At 43.6% G+C, this 15786-nt stretch overlaps 2 protein-coding genes across 4 annotated transcripts; both read left to right on the forward strand.

Moving 5' to 3' along the window:
• Nucleotides 1-1814: 1814 nt before the first annotated feature.
• On the forward strand, nt 1815-8989 carry LOC121569041 (protein LSM12 homolog A). Its single transcript, XM_041879639.2, has 5 exons — nt 1815-1970; nt 6942-7075; nt 7761-7870; nt 8444-8570; nt 8674-8989. The coding sequence occupies exons 1-5, from the start codon at nt 1844-1846 to the stop codon at nt 8755-8757; spliced, it is 582 nt and encodes a 193-aa protein (XP_041735573.1). The 5' UTR covers nt 1815-1843; the 3' UTR covers nt 8758-8989.
• Nucleotides 8990-12508: 3519 nt separating this feature from the next.
• LOC121570418 (leucine-rich repeat-containing protein 17-like) lies at nt 12509-15129 on the forward strand. Of its 3 annotated transcripts, none has more exons than XM_045221615.1 (3): nt 12509-12719; nt 13155-13509; nt 13745-15129. In XM_045221615.1, exon 3 carries the CDS (start codon nt 13984-13986, stop codon nt 14464-14466), a length of 483 nt encoding a protein of 160 aa, XP_045077550.1. In that variant the 5' UTR covers nt 12509-12719; nt 13155-13509; nt 13745-13983; the 3' UTR covers nt 14467-15129. The 3 variants fall into 3 exon arrangements, with proteins under 3 accessions (XP_045077550.1, XP_045077551.1, XP_041737813.1); XM_045221616.1 differs by having other exon boundaries at nt 13290-13509; XM_041881879.2 differs by having other exon boundaries at nt 12509-12715.
• Nucleotides 15130-15786: the final 657 nt, after the last annotated feature.

A 15786-nucleotide genomic window follows, 5' to 3' on the forward strand; every position in this document is an offset into this window, starting at 1 on the left:
CACACTATTTTGCTATTCAGTAAATAATGTATATTTATTGATATTTCATACGTTGTGTATATGTAGTGACCTATGATCGTCAAGGTTCAAAGAGTAATTGACTTTGGAAAGAGAAGTGTGTCTCTTACATTGTGTCCTTCCACTGCGCTGGTGTTTCAATCTCCACTTTCTGTGGTTGGATGTTTGAATATGTGACCGTCTTTTACCTTATATTTTAAATATATTCTTTCTCTCTCTATTCTGGTCATAACTAATGCAGACGTTTTGAATTTATCAAAGCACATTCCTTAATTTCATGTGTTCTTTCAAATGCTTTCCTGTTGCGACAATACAGATGTGTTTATACTAATTGCTACTCACGTGTATAAGTGCATATATGTGTACACATGTGCAATACACGCTATTTTAGCAATCTATTACTGTGACTATTATTGATGAAAATCGCTGTCCCTTTGAATTATCCCTTTTTTTCATGAGTTGCATTGTGCACAGCGCCACCTTGTGGGTTAGCAAGGATCTTAAAGGGAATGTTGAGTCTGATTACTGTTTTATTTCAGGTTTTGAGTAAATTTTAAAAAATACCTTTTTTATTACTCATTGTAATGTTGTGACATCCTATTTGAGTATATATTTTATTTTTATTTTTTAAAGTGGGCCTGTTTTAATTGTCTAAAACTCAATAAAGCGATTCACTGCTTCAATACAAAAAGGAGTAAAAATATTTCATATTTTACAGTGTTGGTTGTGGGATAACAGACATGGCTTTGAATAGTAAAGTGGTTGAGTGTTTATTTTAAAGTATTTATTTTTCTCTGTTTGCAGTTTTAAAGTGAATTTCCTGCAATTCTACACATATTGCCATGGCTTATGACATGTTCATATGCTATATGGAGGAGCCCTGACCTCCAGGGAGGTCCCCAGGGTGCGTGTATCTCAGCTGGTAGAGCATGGCACTTACAACGCCAGGGTTGTGGGTTCGTTTCCCACGGGGGGCCAGTATGAAAAATGTATGCACTCACTAACTGTAAGTCACTCTGGATAAGATCGTCTGCTAAATGACTAAAATCTCAAATGTAAATGTAATGTGCCCGGTCAGTAATCGGGCCGTGGTCAGAGTCAGACCAGTCAGATTATTTCTATACTGGCATCATGAAATGAAGCTTCTAGCTTGTAACATTGCGTCGTGAATTAAGAACAGCCCTTAGCCGTGGTATATTGGCCATATACCACACCTCCTCTGGTTTTATTACTTAAGGGAACTATGTGGAAAAATTTGATGAATGTTAAATACCAACTTCATGGATGTTTTACTCTGGTGCTAGTGATGAGGGATGTTTATAAGTATGGTCAAAGCAACCCTCCAATTGTAAGTCTCCAAACAGTGTGAGTGAATGAACTAAATGTTTTTGCATAGGCCTACTCACCAATATTGCAACATCTTGAAAAGTACTATTGCCGCGTTCATGTCCTAATCGGAACTCGGAAATGTCGGACTTGCTAACAGGTTGTAGTTATACATGTGCCGCATTCAACCACTTAGCAAGTCGGACATTTCCTTCTTTGACATGGAAAAAGCTTAAGAATTATTGTGGCGAGAAGGACTTCTAATGAAGTTAAATTTACTAGGGATATGGGGAAAATTGTAGAACTGAAGAAAAAAAAAAAAAAGATTAGGACAATACGGATCGGTTCAACTCTATCAACCAATCATGAGGTGGAGAATGGGACCGCCCAGGGAAGTGTGATCAGTCCATGACACGCCCATCAATATTCCTATCGATAGTCAGTGACGCCACTGCGTATATTTACGTAAATCTGGCGCTCCGGTTTCCTGGCGGAGAAGATGGCGGCTCCTGGACCGGGGGAGTATTTCAGTGTCGGGAGCCATGTCTCTTGCCTCACCTGCTTGGGGCAGCAATTGCAGGGAGAGGTCGTTGCCTTTGACTATCAGTCCAAGATGTTGACTTTGAGTATCCTTTTTACCATTTTCTGTTGTCACTGAATCGGTGGTCTTCAAGGCTGCAAGGGGCCTGGGGGTAACTGGTATCTCTTGCCAAATTGAGATCCGCGCAAGCGTAGTCAGGAGACTAGCTACCGAGCTAACTAGCTTATTTGCTTGCTCTTGATCAAAACGTAGCTAACCACACGATTTAAATACTGTTCATTTACTTGAAACCTTGTTACTACTTTCTATTTCAAGACAGGTATGGTAAGTTTAGAATCGGCATGGTCTTGAGTTAATGTTTGTTGTTAGCCAGCTAGCTATCGAAGTTGGCATGATTTTGTGCCATGATGCTAGCTAACTTGCTAACACAAGCTATTGTGGTCAGCGTTAGCACAAACAGTCAGTCCTTGTATGGATCACTATCTGGCGGCTCCAATGGGCGTTATGCCTGGCAAATTCTTAGTAACAGTTAACATGTAGCTAGAAAGAGCTAACTAGCAGAACAGGCTTAGAATTGTTTGATGCTCTAAAACAATGGTTATTTAAATAACATTATTGATGGCTAGCCATGTAATGATGTAGCTAGCTACCCACCCAAGTTAGCTCACGTTGTCGAAACTGACACGCCATGATTCACCGGTGACAGTTTAGAAAGGTGTGCCTGTCAAGTTCTTGGGTAATTTAGCCAGCTAACTAGCTAATCAAGCTAACGTTAGCTAGTAGTAACTGCCTACCTAGCTACTTTGACCCCTGTCAAGTGTTTTTTAGCTGACTTGAGAAAGACAACGTTAGCTATATGCAAGTTCTTAGCTGTAGCTATATTGGAAGATGGCTAACGTTAGCTAGTTATTGTGAAATCTGTTATTATGTGAATGTGCAGACTTGGATTTCATTACATGAGGGATGTCGATGGAATAAAGCCAGATGGATTCCTTGCAGGCAACATTTGGAGAAGGCAATAAGACCCCATACAATCTAGGTTGGGTGAAGATTAGGTATTATACACACCTCTTGTACAGTAACTTGTGCTTTTAGCCCAAATAAATTGCCTTCTAGGCCTGCACAGGGCACTGCTCAGAAAAATAGGCAGTCATGAAAAGTGCAAGTTTTATATGCTACTGAACTCTGAGGAAGCCATTTGATTTGCATTGCAGAGCACTAAGAATTATGTTTGCTTGGTTGTGCGGGCCAATCTTCCACCTCTGCCTGGTATAGGACAGAAAGGCCCAGAGTCAGACCACCCTGTGATAGTGGAACTACTGCAGCCACGGCCAGTGACGTATGTGTCTGTCAGTCAGCTGTTTCACACTGCAACAGCATTGTGGATTTCAACAGTGTGCATTCCATACCTTCACGCCCCGGTGGATGTCAAACAGGTCTCTATTACCTGGCTGGAAGGTAGTACTGCCTCAGAATTCTGACTTTGCTCATTTGATCTTGTGAAGTTAGAGGCATCTTATCAATGTCAGTTGAAGACTAGCCCTTGTTTTTTTCAAAGAACAGATTTACAATGTTACGGTTGTTAAATCTAGTCTACTTTTTTTGTGGATGTTGTAGTGAGATACATATAGGCTATTTTCCCAATGCTAGGGCCCAGGTCACAAGGGACAAGTCACTCTTGTGTATCATGTAGGCTTATTCACTTGAGGTAGTTTGCTTATGGAAGCACACAGTTTGACATGTTTTCAGGGTGACACGATAACATAGTATAGTGCAGGGGGTAAATAAAGCTTCTAGATCCAGTCCGTCATACCCTCATGGCATGTTACGTTGTTTCCCTTGTGAGGCTGGTGAGGAGTCACTGAAAGGGCATGATGTCAGACAGGAAATCCACAGCCCTCTATTACAGTTATGGAGGAAGTGCAGCAGCCATAAAATGAAGGATTGCAAACCTGAATGAGTTCAGCTCTGAGCACTTTTTACCTCTGTCTGTCTTGTAATGGGAAAACTTGTCTGAACATAGTAAAGACACAGGCCTACTTCCCAAACTTTTACTCATATCCATCCTGTTTTTATTAGGAAAATAATTAGCTTGGCTCAAGTTTGAGGGTCTTCTGAAAATCAGTTGAAGGGCAAGTTCTGTGCTGCCTTCGGTTGTTGCGTGAGGTCAGACTGAGTCTATGAATTTTGTTTGTCTGTCACCAGACTATAAACCATGTCAAATCAAATCAAATCAAATTGTATTGGTCACATGCGCCGAATACAACAGGTGCAGACATTACAGTGAAATGCTTACTTACAGCCCTTAACCAACAGTGCATTTATTTTAAACAAAAAAAGTAAGAATAAAACAACAACAAAAAAAGTGTTGAGGAAAAAAAGAGCAGAAGTAAAATAAAGTGACAGTAGGGAGGCTATATATACAGGGGGGTACCGTTGCAGAGTCAATGTGCGGGGGCACCGGCTAGTTGAGGTAGTTGAGGTAATATGTACATGTGGGTAGAGTTAAAGTGACTATGCATAAATACTTAACAGAGTAGGAGCAGCGTAAAAAGGATGGGGGTGGGGGGGCAGTGCAAATAGTCCGGGTAGCCATGATTAGCTGTTCAGGAGTCTTATGGCTTGGGGGTAGAAGCTGTTGAGAAGTCTTTTGGACCTAGACTTGGCACTCCGGTACCGCTTGCCGTGCAGTAGCAGAGAGAACAGTCTATGACTAGGGTGGCTGGAGTCTTTGACAATTTTGAGGGCCTTCCTCTGACACCGCCTGGTATAGAGGTCCTGGATGGCAGGAAGCTTTGCCCCAGTGATGTACTGGGCCGTACGCACTACCCTCTGTAGTGCCTTGCGGTCAGAGGCCAAGCAGTTGCCATACCAGGCGGTGATGCAACCAGTCAGGATGCTCTCGATGGTGCAGCTGTAGAATTTTTTGAGGATCTGAGGACCCATGCCAAATCTTTTTAGTCTCCTGAGGGGGAATAGGCATTGTCGTGCCCTCTTCACGACTGTCTTGGTGTGTTTGGACCATGATAGTTCGTTGGTGATGTGGACACCAAGGAACTTGAAGCTCTCAACCTGTTCCACTACAGCCCCGTCGATGAGAATGGGGGCGTGCTCAGTCCTCTTTTTTTTTCCTGTAGTCCACAATCATCTCCTTTGTCTTGGTCACGTTGAGGGAGAGGTTGTTGTCCTGGCACCACACGGCCAGATCTCTGACCTCCTCCCTATAGGCTGTCTCATCGTTGTCGGTGATCAGGCCTACCACTGTTGTGTCGTCGGCAAACTTAATGATGGTGTTGGAGTCGTGCCTGGCCATGCAGTCATGGGTGAACAGAGAGTACAGGAGGGGGACTGAGCACGCACCCCTGAGGGGCCCCGTGTTGAGGATCAGTGTGGCAGATGTGTTGTTACCTACCCTTACCACCTGGGGGCGGCCCGTCAGGAAGTCCAGGATCCAGTTGCAGAGGGAGGTGTTTAGTCCCAGGATCCTTAGCTTAGTGATGAGCTTAGAGGGCACTATGGTGTTGAATGCTGAGCTGTAGTCAATGAATAGCATTCTCACGTAGGTGTTCCTCTTGTCCAGGTGGGAAAGGGCAGTGTGGAGTGCGATAGAGATTGCGTCATCTGTGGATCTGTTGGGGCGGTATGCAAATTGGAGTGGGTCTAGGGTTTCTGGGATTATGCTGTTGATGTGAGCCATGACCAGTCTTTCAAAGCACTTCATGGCTACAGACGTCAGTGCTACGGGTCGGTAGTCATTTAGGCAGGTTATCTTAGAGTTCTTGGGCACGGGGACTATGGTGGTCTGCTTGAAACATGTTGGTATTACAGACTCAGTCAGGGACATGTTGAAAATGTCAGTGAAGACACTTGCCAGTTGGTCAGCACATGCTCGGAGTACACGTCCTGGTAATCCGTCTGGCCCTGCGGCCTTGTGAATGTTGACCTGCTTAAAAGTCTTACTCACATCGGCTACGGAGAGCGTGATCACATAGTCATCCGGAACAGCTGGTGCTCTCATGCATGCTTCAGTGTTGCTTGCCTCGAAGCGAGCATAGAAGTGGTTTAGCTCGTCTCAAGGGCGGTGAGCAGGCTGCTACTAGATAGTATCCTTTGAGCTTTCTTTAACACAGTTTGGTGTTCGTGAAGGCTACTCTTGGCAGTTGTGCATAGTATTAGGCTAGTTTGCCCTCTTTCCCTCCACAGTATTTCTGATATCCACGTGATGAATTGTGGCTCGTTCGTACCCAGCCCCCTCCCTTACAAACGATGCATTGGACTCTTTGTTAGCAGAGTTGAAAGGTGATCTGCAGGTGGAATGCATACACCTCATGGCATCTTCAATTCAAATATTGTATTTGTCACATGCTTCGTAAACAACAGGTGTAGACTAACCGTGAAATGCTTACTTCTTAACATCCCCTTTGAGTTCTTAGTGGGCTATTCGTTTTGTTTAGTTGCTGGTGGTTTGTTGTTTGACTGGTAAGTCCTTAGCTTAGCCTACGTTTAGGACTTCTGTTCTGGGATGTAACCGTCTGCATTGTTTCTTGGGCAAGAGGCTGTTCCTGGACTGCCATGGTGAACCCTGGACCTGTTTCCTAGGTTACGGGGAAGCATGATCCCAGGATGTTCTGTTGTGAGGATGCTGTTAGACTGCTGTTGAACTTGAATGGCAGAATAGAGAGGGGGAAAGAGGAAGTTATTCCATCAGGGGATCTCAGCACTCCAGAAGTTGGACTGGTGCTGCGCTTGGATTTTGTGTTCTACTAGATTAGCATAAGTTGTGCTCACTTATTTGGTCAGTGGTTCACTACTTAGTGACTAAATTACACTATTGTGACTAACTCAATAACATAAAAATGTTGGTGATTTACCTCAGGTTTGGCATAGCCTAATGTTTGTGGAAGACGTGAGAGAATTATGATTCCAGCTGATCCATTCTCTCCCTCACATTCAAGTCCTGCATGTATATTTACAGTCTAATGCTAACTGCTGCTAATTTGACCTCCATTCTGGATGTGTAGTACAGCCTATTTGCCTTGACCCACTGCCCTTTCAGAATGCGCCCCCTCCAGTGGAAAGGCAAACGTCAGCGACGTGGTTCTGATTAACCTAGCCTACGTGTCTGAGGTGGACATCATTAATGACCGCACTGAAACTCCTCCTCCACTAGCATCTCTGAATGTCAGCAAGGTAAGACCAGCCAATCACCACTCCTCACACCCTCCTTGACACATCTCTTTCTCATACCAAGTAGTGAAGAATCATTGGATATCTGGTCATTTTGTCATTAGCTTTATCAATAAGTCCTGCACGAACTCACTTGATTCAGCTAATTGTGGTTAAGAGTCAGACTAAAGACCATCATTAGGCAAGCTTATTATCCTCGTTGAATCCGGTGTGGTAATGCTGGGCTGGAACAAAAACCTGCACACCCAATTGGTTTTCAGGACTGGAATTGGGAATCCCTGTCCCAACACAAAGAAAGTCAATGAATTGTATAATTTTGGGTGCTTTCACATGTTGATTGGAACCATATGTTTAACCTGACTGGATTGTTTGCATATTTTAAGAATTAATGGCCATTGTCTTGCCCCCCAAAATCCTGAAAAGTTCCATCACCATATCATTAAACTTTGGTCGGCATCAAACAAAACCCACCTGTTCCACATTTAAATAAAATAATCAGTGAACAGTTTCTAATATTTATTTTGTATTGCTAACGGGCGGAAATTCCTTAAAGTTCCTTTCAATGCCAAATACAACTATTCATTTTACATACTTTAACTTCCAAGGGCATTTGGGGTTCTCAGTTGAGAATGTTGGCTATTGTAAACAGCTCTAATGTATTGGTTCTCCTTTTCCAACACGCCTGCAGCTTGCCAACAGAGCACGGTCGGAAAAGGAAGACAAGTTATCCCAAGCATATGCAATTAGTGCTGGAGTCTCTGTGGAGGGCCAACAGCTATTCCAGACTATACATAAAACGTGAGTATCGTCTCTAATACTGGGGCTCTGCTGCATCCAACTATAGAAACATCAGTTATTTACTTGCTATGACGGTCCCCAACGGCCAGGAAAGGCTGTTTTTAAAGAAAATGGGCTACCCAATGCATTTAAATAGTCTTGTTGGATGTTGAAGTTGCTTTCACTGATTAATTGACCAGTTTGAATGCCAGTCTTTGATTCAGTAATGTTTTGTTTTAAACCTTATCAAATAGTATGCATTCCATTATACCTCTTGGTTGTAATGCGATTGTTGTGTTGATCCCTGATTTGGCCTAGACTACAGTGAGTGACCTATGATCGTAAGTCTTACAGTACCAACACTGATTGACCAATTTCTGATGTAAGCTGTTAATTCTGTAATGTTATTTTGTTTCATTTGTTTGTATATTTTCTTCAGCGTTGTTGCTGTTCGATATGCACCTTTCCACCATCCGATACCTGCTGCATGGAGGCATCTGTCTAAATGTGTGCCCTGAAACCTTTACCCTCAGTACCGTGACGAAAGGCGGCTACAGTGTGCTTTTTTTCAAAACGTTCTCCATCTCTCTGTAGCATCAAAGACTGCAAATGGCAGGAGAAGAACATCATGGTGATGGATGACGTGGTCATCGCCCCACCTTACCAGGTGGAGAACTGCAAAGGCAAAGAGGGTAGCGCTTTAAGTCACGTACGCAAAATAGTGAGTATGCCTTCCCACCACCACAACTCCCACCATTCATTCACCATTGAAGAGAATTCAGGAATGCCACTACCAGAAAGTTGTCCCATCTTGTCCCCTGCAGGTGGAGAAACATTTTAGAGACGTGGAGAGCCAGAAGTCGGTTCAGCGGCCACAAACACAGAAAGACTCCACTTTATCATCTTGAGCCGGAGGTTCAGTCCAGATAGGGGGGTGTGGGAAGGTGACAACGGAAAAGGCAGTTTTGGTTTGTTCTTTTCTCTTCCCCCTCCCTTCAACATCAGACCAAGGCCAGCGTTCCCCTGCCCCCCCCCCCTCCCCCCTCCCCCCACCTCCATCAGAGGTGTCCAACATTTTGAACAGGACAAAAGGGGGTCCCAACCGAGATGGAAATATCCAGCTCATTTTTAAAGATAATCGAACATAAAAGTAATCTCAATTTGCCACCATTCCCCACCCACACTCTTCTTGTCCTCTTACCTTCCCTTCTGTTTCTTCTCTCCTCCTGCCATCAAGCCTGCTCCTCACTTCCATTTCACAGAGAAAAGTCACTTGATTTCTACCTTTTCATTGGTTGATCTATTTTCTATTCATTTTTCGTACATTTCAAGAGTAGACATTTATGGTAAGAGATAAAGGACCTTTTCTAATATTGAAATACTGTTTTGACAAGAACACTAATTTTAATAGCTTTCTTGAAAGCGTATGGTTATTTTTTTAACAGCTGACTGAAAGGATGCTAATAGTGATGCGTGTGAATGGGATGAATGGTAACTCTCACAATCTTACAAACATGCACCCAGTAGGTTATTGAAATGGCTGTTTTCCATCAACTGGGAAACACTCAAATTGTGTTAACATTATTAATCTGACATATCTGACTTGAACTACCTCCCCCAAATTGTCCTTTCATAGAAAATACAAGTTGTAAACACCCATTTGGTTCTAGTAGCTTAACATTTTTTATGAAATGCTTTCCTTTTTTGCAATCAGACATTACTGTCCACTTTTACCCATAAGCTCTTGGTGCATGGTCCCACCTGAACTAAATTTGCTCTGTTTTTTTGTGTGTAGTTTGAAGTCTGGCAAACTAAAGATAAAGAGCATGTGTTATTTTAGAGTAGAGGCTGTTTTCCTCTTCCCTTTCATCCTTGTCCCTCATGGTCTTTGATTCTACAATACAGTAACTCTTCCACGATGGGACCACATTGAAATCCAGCTCTTTTCTTTCTTCTCCCACTCCTATTGTCTATCGACCATTGCCACACTTTGGCAGGTGAAATCTGCTCTTCCGCCCAACTCAATGCATTCCTCCCATGTTCGAACAAGAAAAAACAAATTAATTAACTACGTTGGCCAATATCATATGGCGTGCCACTGAACCGTGTGCGATGAGATCGATCTCAGTTCTGTATGGGATGCTTTGTATTCACTTTTGGAAAAAATGAACTTAAAGATATCTTGCCATGTTTGAGACTGGGATGGGGAGCAGGGTTCCCAGATGGGCCAAAGGTCCCTATCCCAGCCTTGTGTTTATAACAATGTAGCCTGATTGGAGGCTCGGCCAGTGGGGTTAAGTTGTGACCGGCATCCACGTTGTTTACCCGTCCACCGTGTGTCAACGAGGTTGCCATTGCCAAGGTTCCTTCCCAGTATTTTATTTTTTATTTTTAAATAGCTAGTAACATGGAAATAAAAAATATTAAAAAACGAAGTTTGCAGTTTGTCATGTTTCTTTTAGATGTATTTTTGGTGGTTTTCAGGTCTTTAAGTCTAGTAGTTGATGTAGCAGTCAGCCTTTTGTTCAAACTTAAATCACAATATTACTTTCTTGGGGAAAAGGAATTAAACTTCAACTCCTAATTGTTTTGTTAAACACATTATTTAAACATTTTATAACCAGGCTTTATTGGGATGGATCATCTGGGATGGATGAATTGCAGTTGTATCCAAACCATTTTTGTTAATTGCTATACCTTCAAATTGTCAGCAGAGGGCATAATATACATGTAAATTAAGGTGGGACATGGGATGAATGGATGTGGTATACAAGCAATGACCATGTCCATTCAATAGGTCATATCAAACCGTATTTAAGATATTGCCTTAAATAAACATTAAAGTATCCACATAACAAAGAACCATGGCACATTGTTAGAATTGTACATTATGACATTTTATCTAAAAATCCATCCGGTGAAATGCCACAAAGGGCGTTGAAATACTGTATGTTCCCTATTCACTCACTTTATTAGAGTTGAATAGAATAGGCCTGCCTACCTGTCATGGGAAATTGTGAGGGCTTCTAGGGGCATTTGTGGGCTACTCCACATAATCAAAAATACAAGGGAGATACACTTAATAACCAATTAAAGGAGCCTATTCCCTATAGAATGGCATGCTTAGTCACACTCACTCACATTGTAGTTTCACTCTGGCTTTAGTTTTGTGGCACATTTGTTACCTCAATTAAATAATTAAGGGTGAGAATGGTTTTCCATTGTCCAGGAGTCCATGTATCGAGGCGAAACTGATCCGAAACCATACCCTACACATGCGTTGGTGGGCAGGACATTGTATGAATCTATTATTCACAGCCAGTCTCCCCGTTATCACCTTCTAGACCCCTCCAGACGCAAACAATTATCCATCTATTAATTTGTGGTCAAACTCTCAGTGTAGCAGCTGGTGGCATGATGTTAAACTTGTTGAGAAGGATATCGTTTCATTGGATGCCTTTAGATAAAGAAAATGCAGTGATGTGGCAAGTTTGGAATATTGGTAGCCTATACAGTGCATTCGGAAAGTATTCAGACCCCTTGACTTTTTCCACATTTTGTTACGTTACAGCCTTATTCTAAAATTGATTAAATAGTTTTTTTCATCATCAATCTAAACACAATACCCCATAATGGCAAAGTAAAAACGGGTTTAGAAATGTCTGCAAATTTATGTCTATATATATAATTAAAAAAAAAAAACATTACATTTACATAAGTATTCAGACCCTTTACTCAGTACTTTGTTGAAGCACCTTTGGCAGCAATTACAGCCTCGAGTCTTCTTGGGTATGACGCAACAAGCTTGGCACACCTGTATTTGGGGAGTTTCTCCCATTCTTCTCTGCAGATCCTCTCCAGCTCTGTCAGGTTGGATGAGGAGTGTCGCTGCACAGCTATTTTCAGGTCTCTTCAGAGATGTTCGATTGGGTTCAAGTCCGGGCTCTGGCTGGGCCACTCAAGGACATTCAGAAACTTGTCCCGAAGCCACTCCTGTGTTGTCTTGGCTGTGTGCTTAGGGTCATTGTCCTGTTCGAAGGTGAACCTTCGCCCCAGTCTGAGGTCCTGAGCGCTCTGGAGCAGGTTTTCATCAAGGATCTCTCTGTACTTTGCTCCGTTCATCTTTCCCTCGATCCTGACTAGTCTCCCAGTCCCTGCCGCTGAAAAACATCCCCACAGCATGATGCTGCCACCACCATGCTTCCTCCAGACGTGAGCTTGGCATTCAGGCCAAAGAGTTCAATCTTGGTTTCATCAGACCAGAGAATCTTGTTTCTCATGATCAGAGTCCTCTTAGGCCTCACTCCCCCCTATCTGAGATACCTACTGCAGGCCTCATCCTCCACATACAACACTCGTTCTGCCAGTCACATTCTGTTAAAGGTCCCCAAAGCACACACATCCCTGGGTCACTCCCTTTCCAGTTTGCTGCAGCTAGCGACTGGAATGAGCTTCAAAAAACTCTAACTGGAATGACGCTATAACATATTTGTTCAGAAGAAATTCACGAAAACGACTAATTGTGTAATATTAAGTATGGGGGATTGCAGGGCAGATGTTCCATTGTCAGTTTTTCATATTAGAAAAACGAGGGGTCTTCAATGGGTAACTGGGATGTTTATTCTACTATGGATAATAGGGGGTCCAGTGATGGATAAATTGAGGTGAAATAAAAGGGAGAGGGTCTAGGAAGGAATACTAAAACAAAAACTCTTATTAGATGGGAATATCTGTAGGGCGGATGATTTGTGGATTAGGTCTCGACAGAAAAAGCGGGAGGGAGCGTGACAAGGAGAGATGAGGACGCAGGAGTTAGTTTACTGATGCGGCACCAACGCTTCTCATTGGAGATTGGATATAAAGATTGTAGGTCAAGTATTGTTTAATTTAATTATTTACGAGTTATTTACCGTTTCTGTTACCGTTCGTTGAATAGGCTTGCTGTTGTGTCGGTTTAAAAACGTAACCTTTATATTTACATTATAATTTATTTAAAAACGTAATTTTGTGTGTCTGCAATTACCAACGTCGTATAACTTAAAACCGCCAAAGTAGGCTATGCGTAAACCATTCCCATTACGCGCAACCGGCTCACTGCTGGTATTATGTACAGTAACGGATTCGGAGTGTTTTTCAACTAGTCTTTTAGAGCTGTCGACTAGTTCAAGCTATTAAAAGCCTACAGCTTACAGAGCTATTAAATGTACATTTTCCTTTATCCTACCTAATACTCACCACTCAGCGACAGCGTTTGATACTGTATCTCCAAACCACTAGTCTAATGGTTGTTTGCATTATTTTGCAGATATTCCTCAAATATCCGGATGCTGAAACTCCACTCCAAACGTCCTCAAGCCTTGTCGTGATAAAGCACTTTAGGTGCACATTTTTGCATGTAATATGTTCTTTCCTGCTCTGCTGCTGCTGGCTCTGTCTTCAGTGGAAGGTTCAAAAGAGTGCCCTCACCACTGCCTCTGCTACGAACACTCGGATCTGGTAGACTGCCGAGCGCGCGGGTTCGTGGCCTGTCCCATGGCACTTGGCTGCTGGACCTGGGTGGCAACTTGCTGATGGAAGTGCGGAGCCGTGCCTTTGTCGGACTTTTGTCACTGCGGGTCCTGGTGCTCTCTGACAGTGGAATCCAGCTGCTGCAGCCCGAGGTAACACCTGCAAAACCCATATAATGTCGTACAATATACTCGTGGGGGACCTACTGTGTACATTTTTGTTCTAGCCCAGCACTAGTAATGGATTGAGAAACACTGCAATAGCCTATGCATTAAATAACATTAGTGGCATAGTTTAGCATAAGGATTTGATTGTTGATATGAGGGTTTGATGCCGATTATCATCTTTTTCATATTCATAATTTTTTGTACCCTCCTCCTCTCCCAGGCCTTCTACTCCCTTTCCTTTATGGAGAAGCTGGACATGAGCCGTAACGAGCTGCGCCGGCTGCCGTCGGACTTCTCCCACAGTCTGTCCTCGGTCCGGGAGAGAGCCTGGAGAAGCTGGACCTGAGCCACAACCACATCACCTTCCTGCAGCCAGGGGTCTTCCGGGGCCTGTCTCGCTTGCGCCACCTCTACCTCCATGCCAACCACCTGGGAGCTGTGCGCCATGGCTCTCTGTCCATGCTGCCGGTCCTGGAGGCCCTGCAGCTGGGCCAGAACAACATCTCTCACATCGACACGGAGGCTCTGGCTCCCCTGCACAGCCTCACTCTGCTGGGCCTGGAGGGAAACCAGCTGCAGCACCTTAAGTTCAAGACCTTCCTGAGCCTCCACACGGCCGGCACCCACCTGCAGCTGGCTGGCAACCCGTGGAACTGCAACTGCGACCTGAACCGGGTCTTCAGCAAGCTGCTGAGTGTGCGCCACCTGCACGTTGACGACTACCACAACGTGACGTGCCGCGAGCCTCTGCAGCTGGCGGGCGCCTCGCTGGCATGGGTGGACAGCCAGTTGTGCATGGCAGAGATGGCCACCGTGCTGGTTATCACTGTGACTGTGCTGGTGACTGTGTTGGCAGCTGTGGTCATGGCCGAGCGCACCCGCAAGAAGAACCAACATGGCGGCAAGAGCTGGGATGCTGAGTTGCAGACCCAGGAAAGGTGACTGTCATGAGGGAGGGACACTGAGTGAGCGTGTAATCAGTTTGATAGATGCATTTTCCCTTACTGATCTAGGATCACATTTCACACCATGCTCCCTGGTCATTTTAAGTTTGAAGAAAAAATATAATGGGGCCATTTCCCTTCTGCAGCAAACTGACTGTGAGGGTTCATAACACACCACAGGCTCAGACACTCCTTAACATTCAGTTGAACTTGTAGGAGGCACTCATTCACTCTGTTACTTCATCATGGTCATAATGCATGGCCCAATCTGGTTCCAAGAGTCTAAGAAACAATATTTTAGAGTTTGAGCAGTTTTGTATGATGTATCTACAAGTCTTTGACTTGTGGAACTGGAGGAATGGTCATAATTTGTTTTCTGTGCAGCATACAACTTTGTCATCATTATGTTTCGGTGTATCATTTAAGACCTACCTGAAGTGTTTGACTGCTTACAATTTGTCCTGTTAATTTATTTCTTAACTCCAGTACAGTGTTTTGTCTTTTTCTGTTCAACATTTTCTCTTCAATGTCTATTCCATTTTTGCACACTGTGGAGAAAACATAGGTGTCATGTTTCAAATGTAGGCCTATACTCAAAGTACAGCAGTTATTTTTGTCTCATGAATGATGATGATTATCCTCTAACACATGGATATGTTTGATAGGGAATTTATTGTATTGTGATGTCACGAGAGGCTGTGTCCTGGAGGGACGTTACATCCCCCTGAGGTGGCTGCAAACCCAGACAGCTATGGCTCCATCTGCTGGTATGGTCGGGAACTCCACCCCTCTATGGCCAATCTTCCCACGCAGCTGAAACAAATGAGGAGCTGATGAGCTGAAGGTTTGGGAAGGGAAGAGACACACGGAGGGAGTGTGTGGGGGGTGAAGAAACACAGTCTCCAACCTGGGCTCTCTGGAGGACAAGAGTGCTGCACGTCCACTTCCATGAGGAATATAAGGATTTGGAGATACTTACCTTTGGGAAATACTCACCTTTGGATATATGCACCTGTGGAAATACGTGAGAGACATTTGGAAGGACTTTTGCTGGGTTGGCCACTAGCTGCAACGTGGACTACAGTAAGGCTGGGGAAAAGTTATCTGAGCGAGTGAGAATTATGATTTTGGATGTGGAAGAGACATCCCTGAACTGTTAACCCTTAAAGAGCCACAAGAGAACAGAATTTTGTTATATTTTCGTTAATTTCCCAAGACCTATAATAAAATCCTTGTTTTGTTTGAACCTTGTCTCCTTGCACTACTTGAGCAATCCCGCTGAAAGCTGTGTAGCCTCTCGTGACGTCACAGATGGTGG

The sequence above is a fragment of the Coregonus clupeaformis genome, chromosome 7, assembly GCF_020615455.1.
Source record: "Coregonus clupeaformis isolate EN_2021a chromosome 7, ASM2061545v1, whole genome shotgun sequence".
In the NCBI taxonomy this organism is placed as follows: domain Eukaryota; kingdom Metazoa; phylum Chordata; class Actinopteri; order Salmoniformes; family Salmonidae; genus Coregonus; species Coregonus clupeaformis.

What these genes read in the sequence shown, in the direction of transcription:
- LOC121570418 (XM_045221615.1), top strand. Translation starts at nt 13,984, where the DNA reads ATGCTGCCGGTCCTGGAGGCCCTGCAGCTGGGCCAGAACAACATCTCT.
- LOC121569041 (XM_041879639.2), top strand. Translation starts at nt 1,844, where the DNA reads ATGGCGGCTCCTGGACCGGGGGAGTATTTCAGTGTCGGGAGCCATGTC. An exon ending in GTCCAAGATGTTGACTTTGA is followed by an intron (nt 1,971 to 6,941) that starts GTATCCTTTTTA and finishes CTGCCCTTTCAG; the next exon opens with AATGCGCCCCCTCCAGTGGA. An exon ending in TTCCAGACTATACATAAAAC is followed by an intron (nt 7,871 to 8,443) that starts GTGAGTATCGTC and finishes ATCTCTCTGTAG; the next exon opens with CATCAAAGACTGCAAATGGC.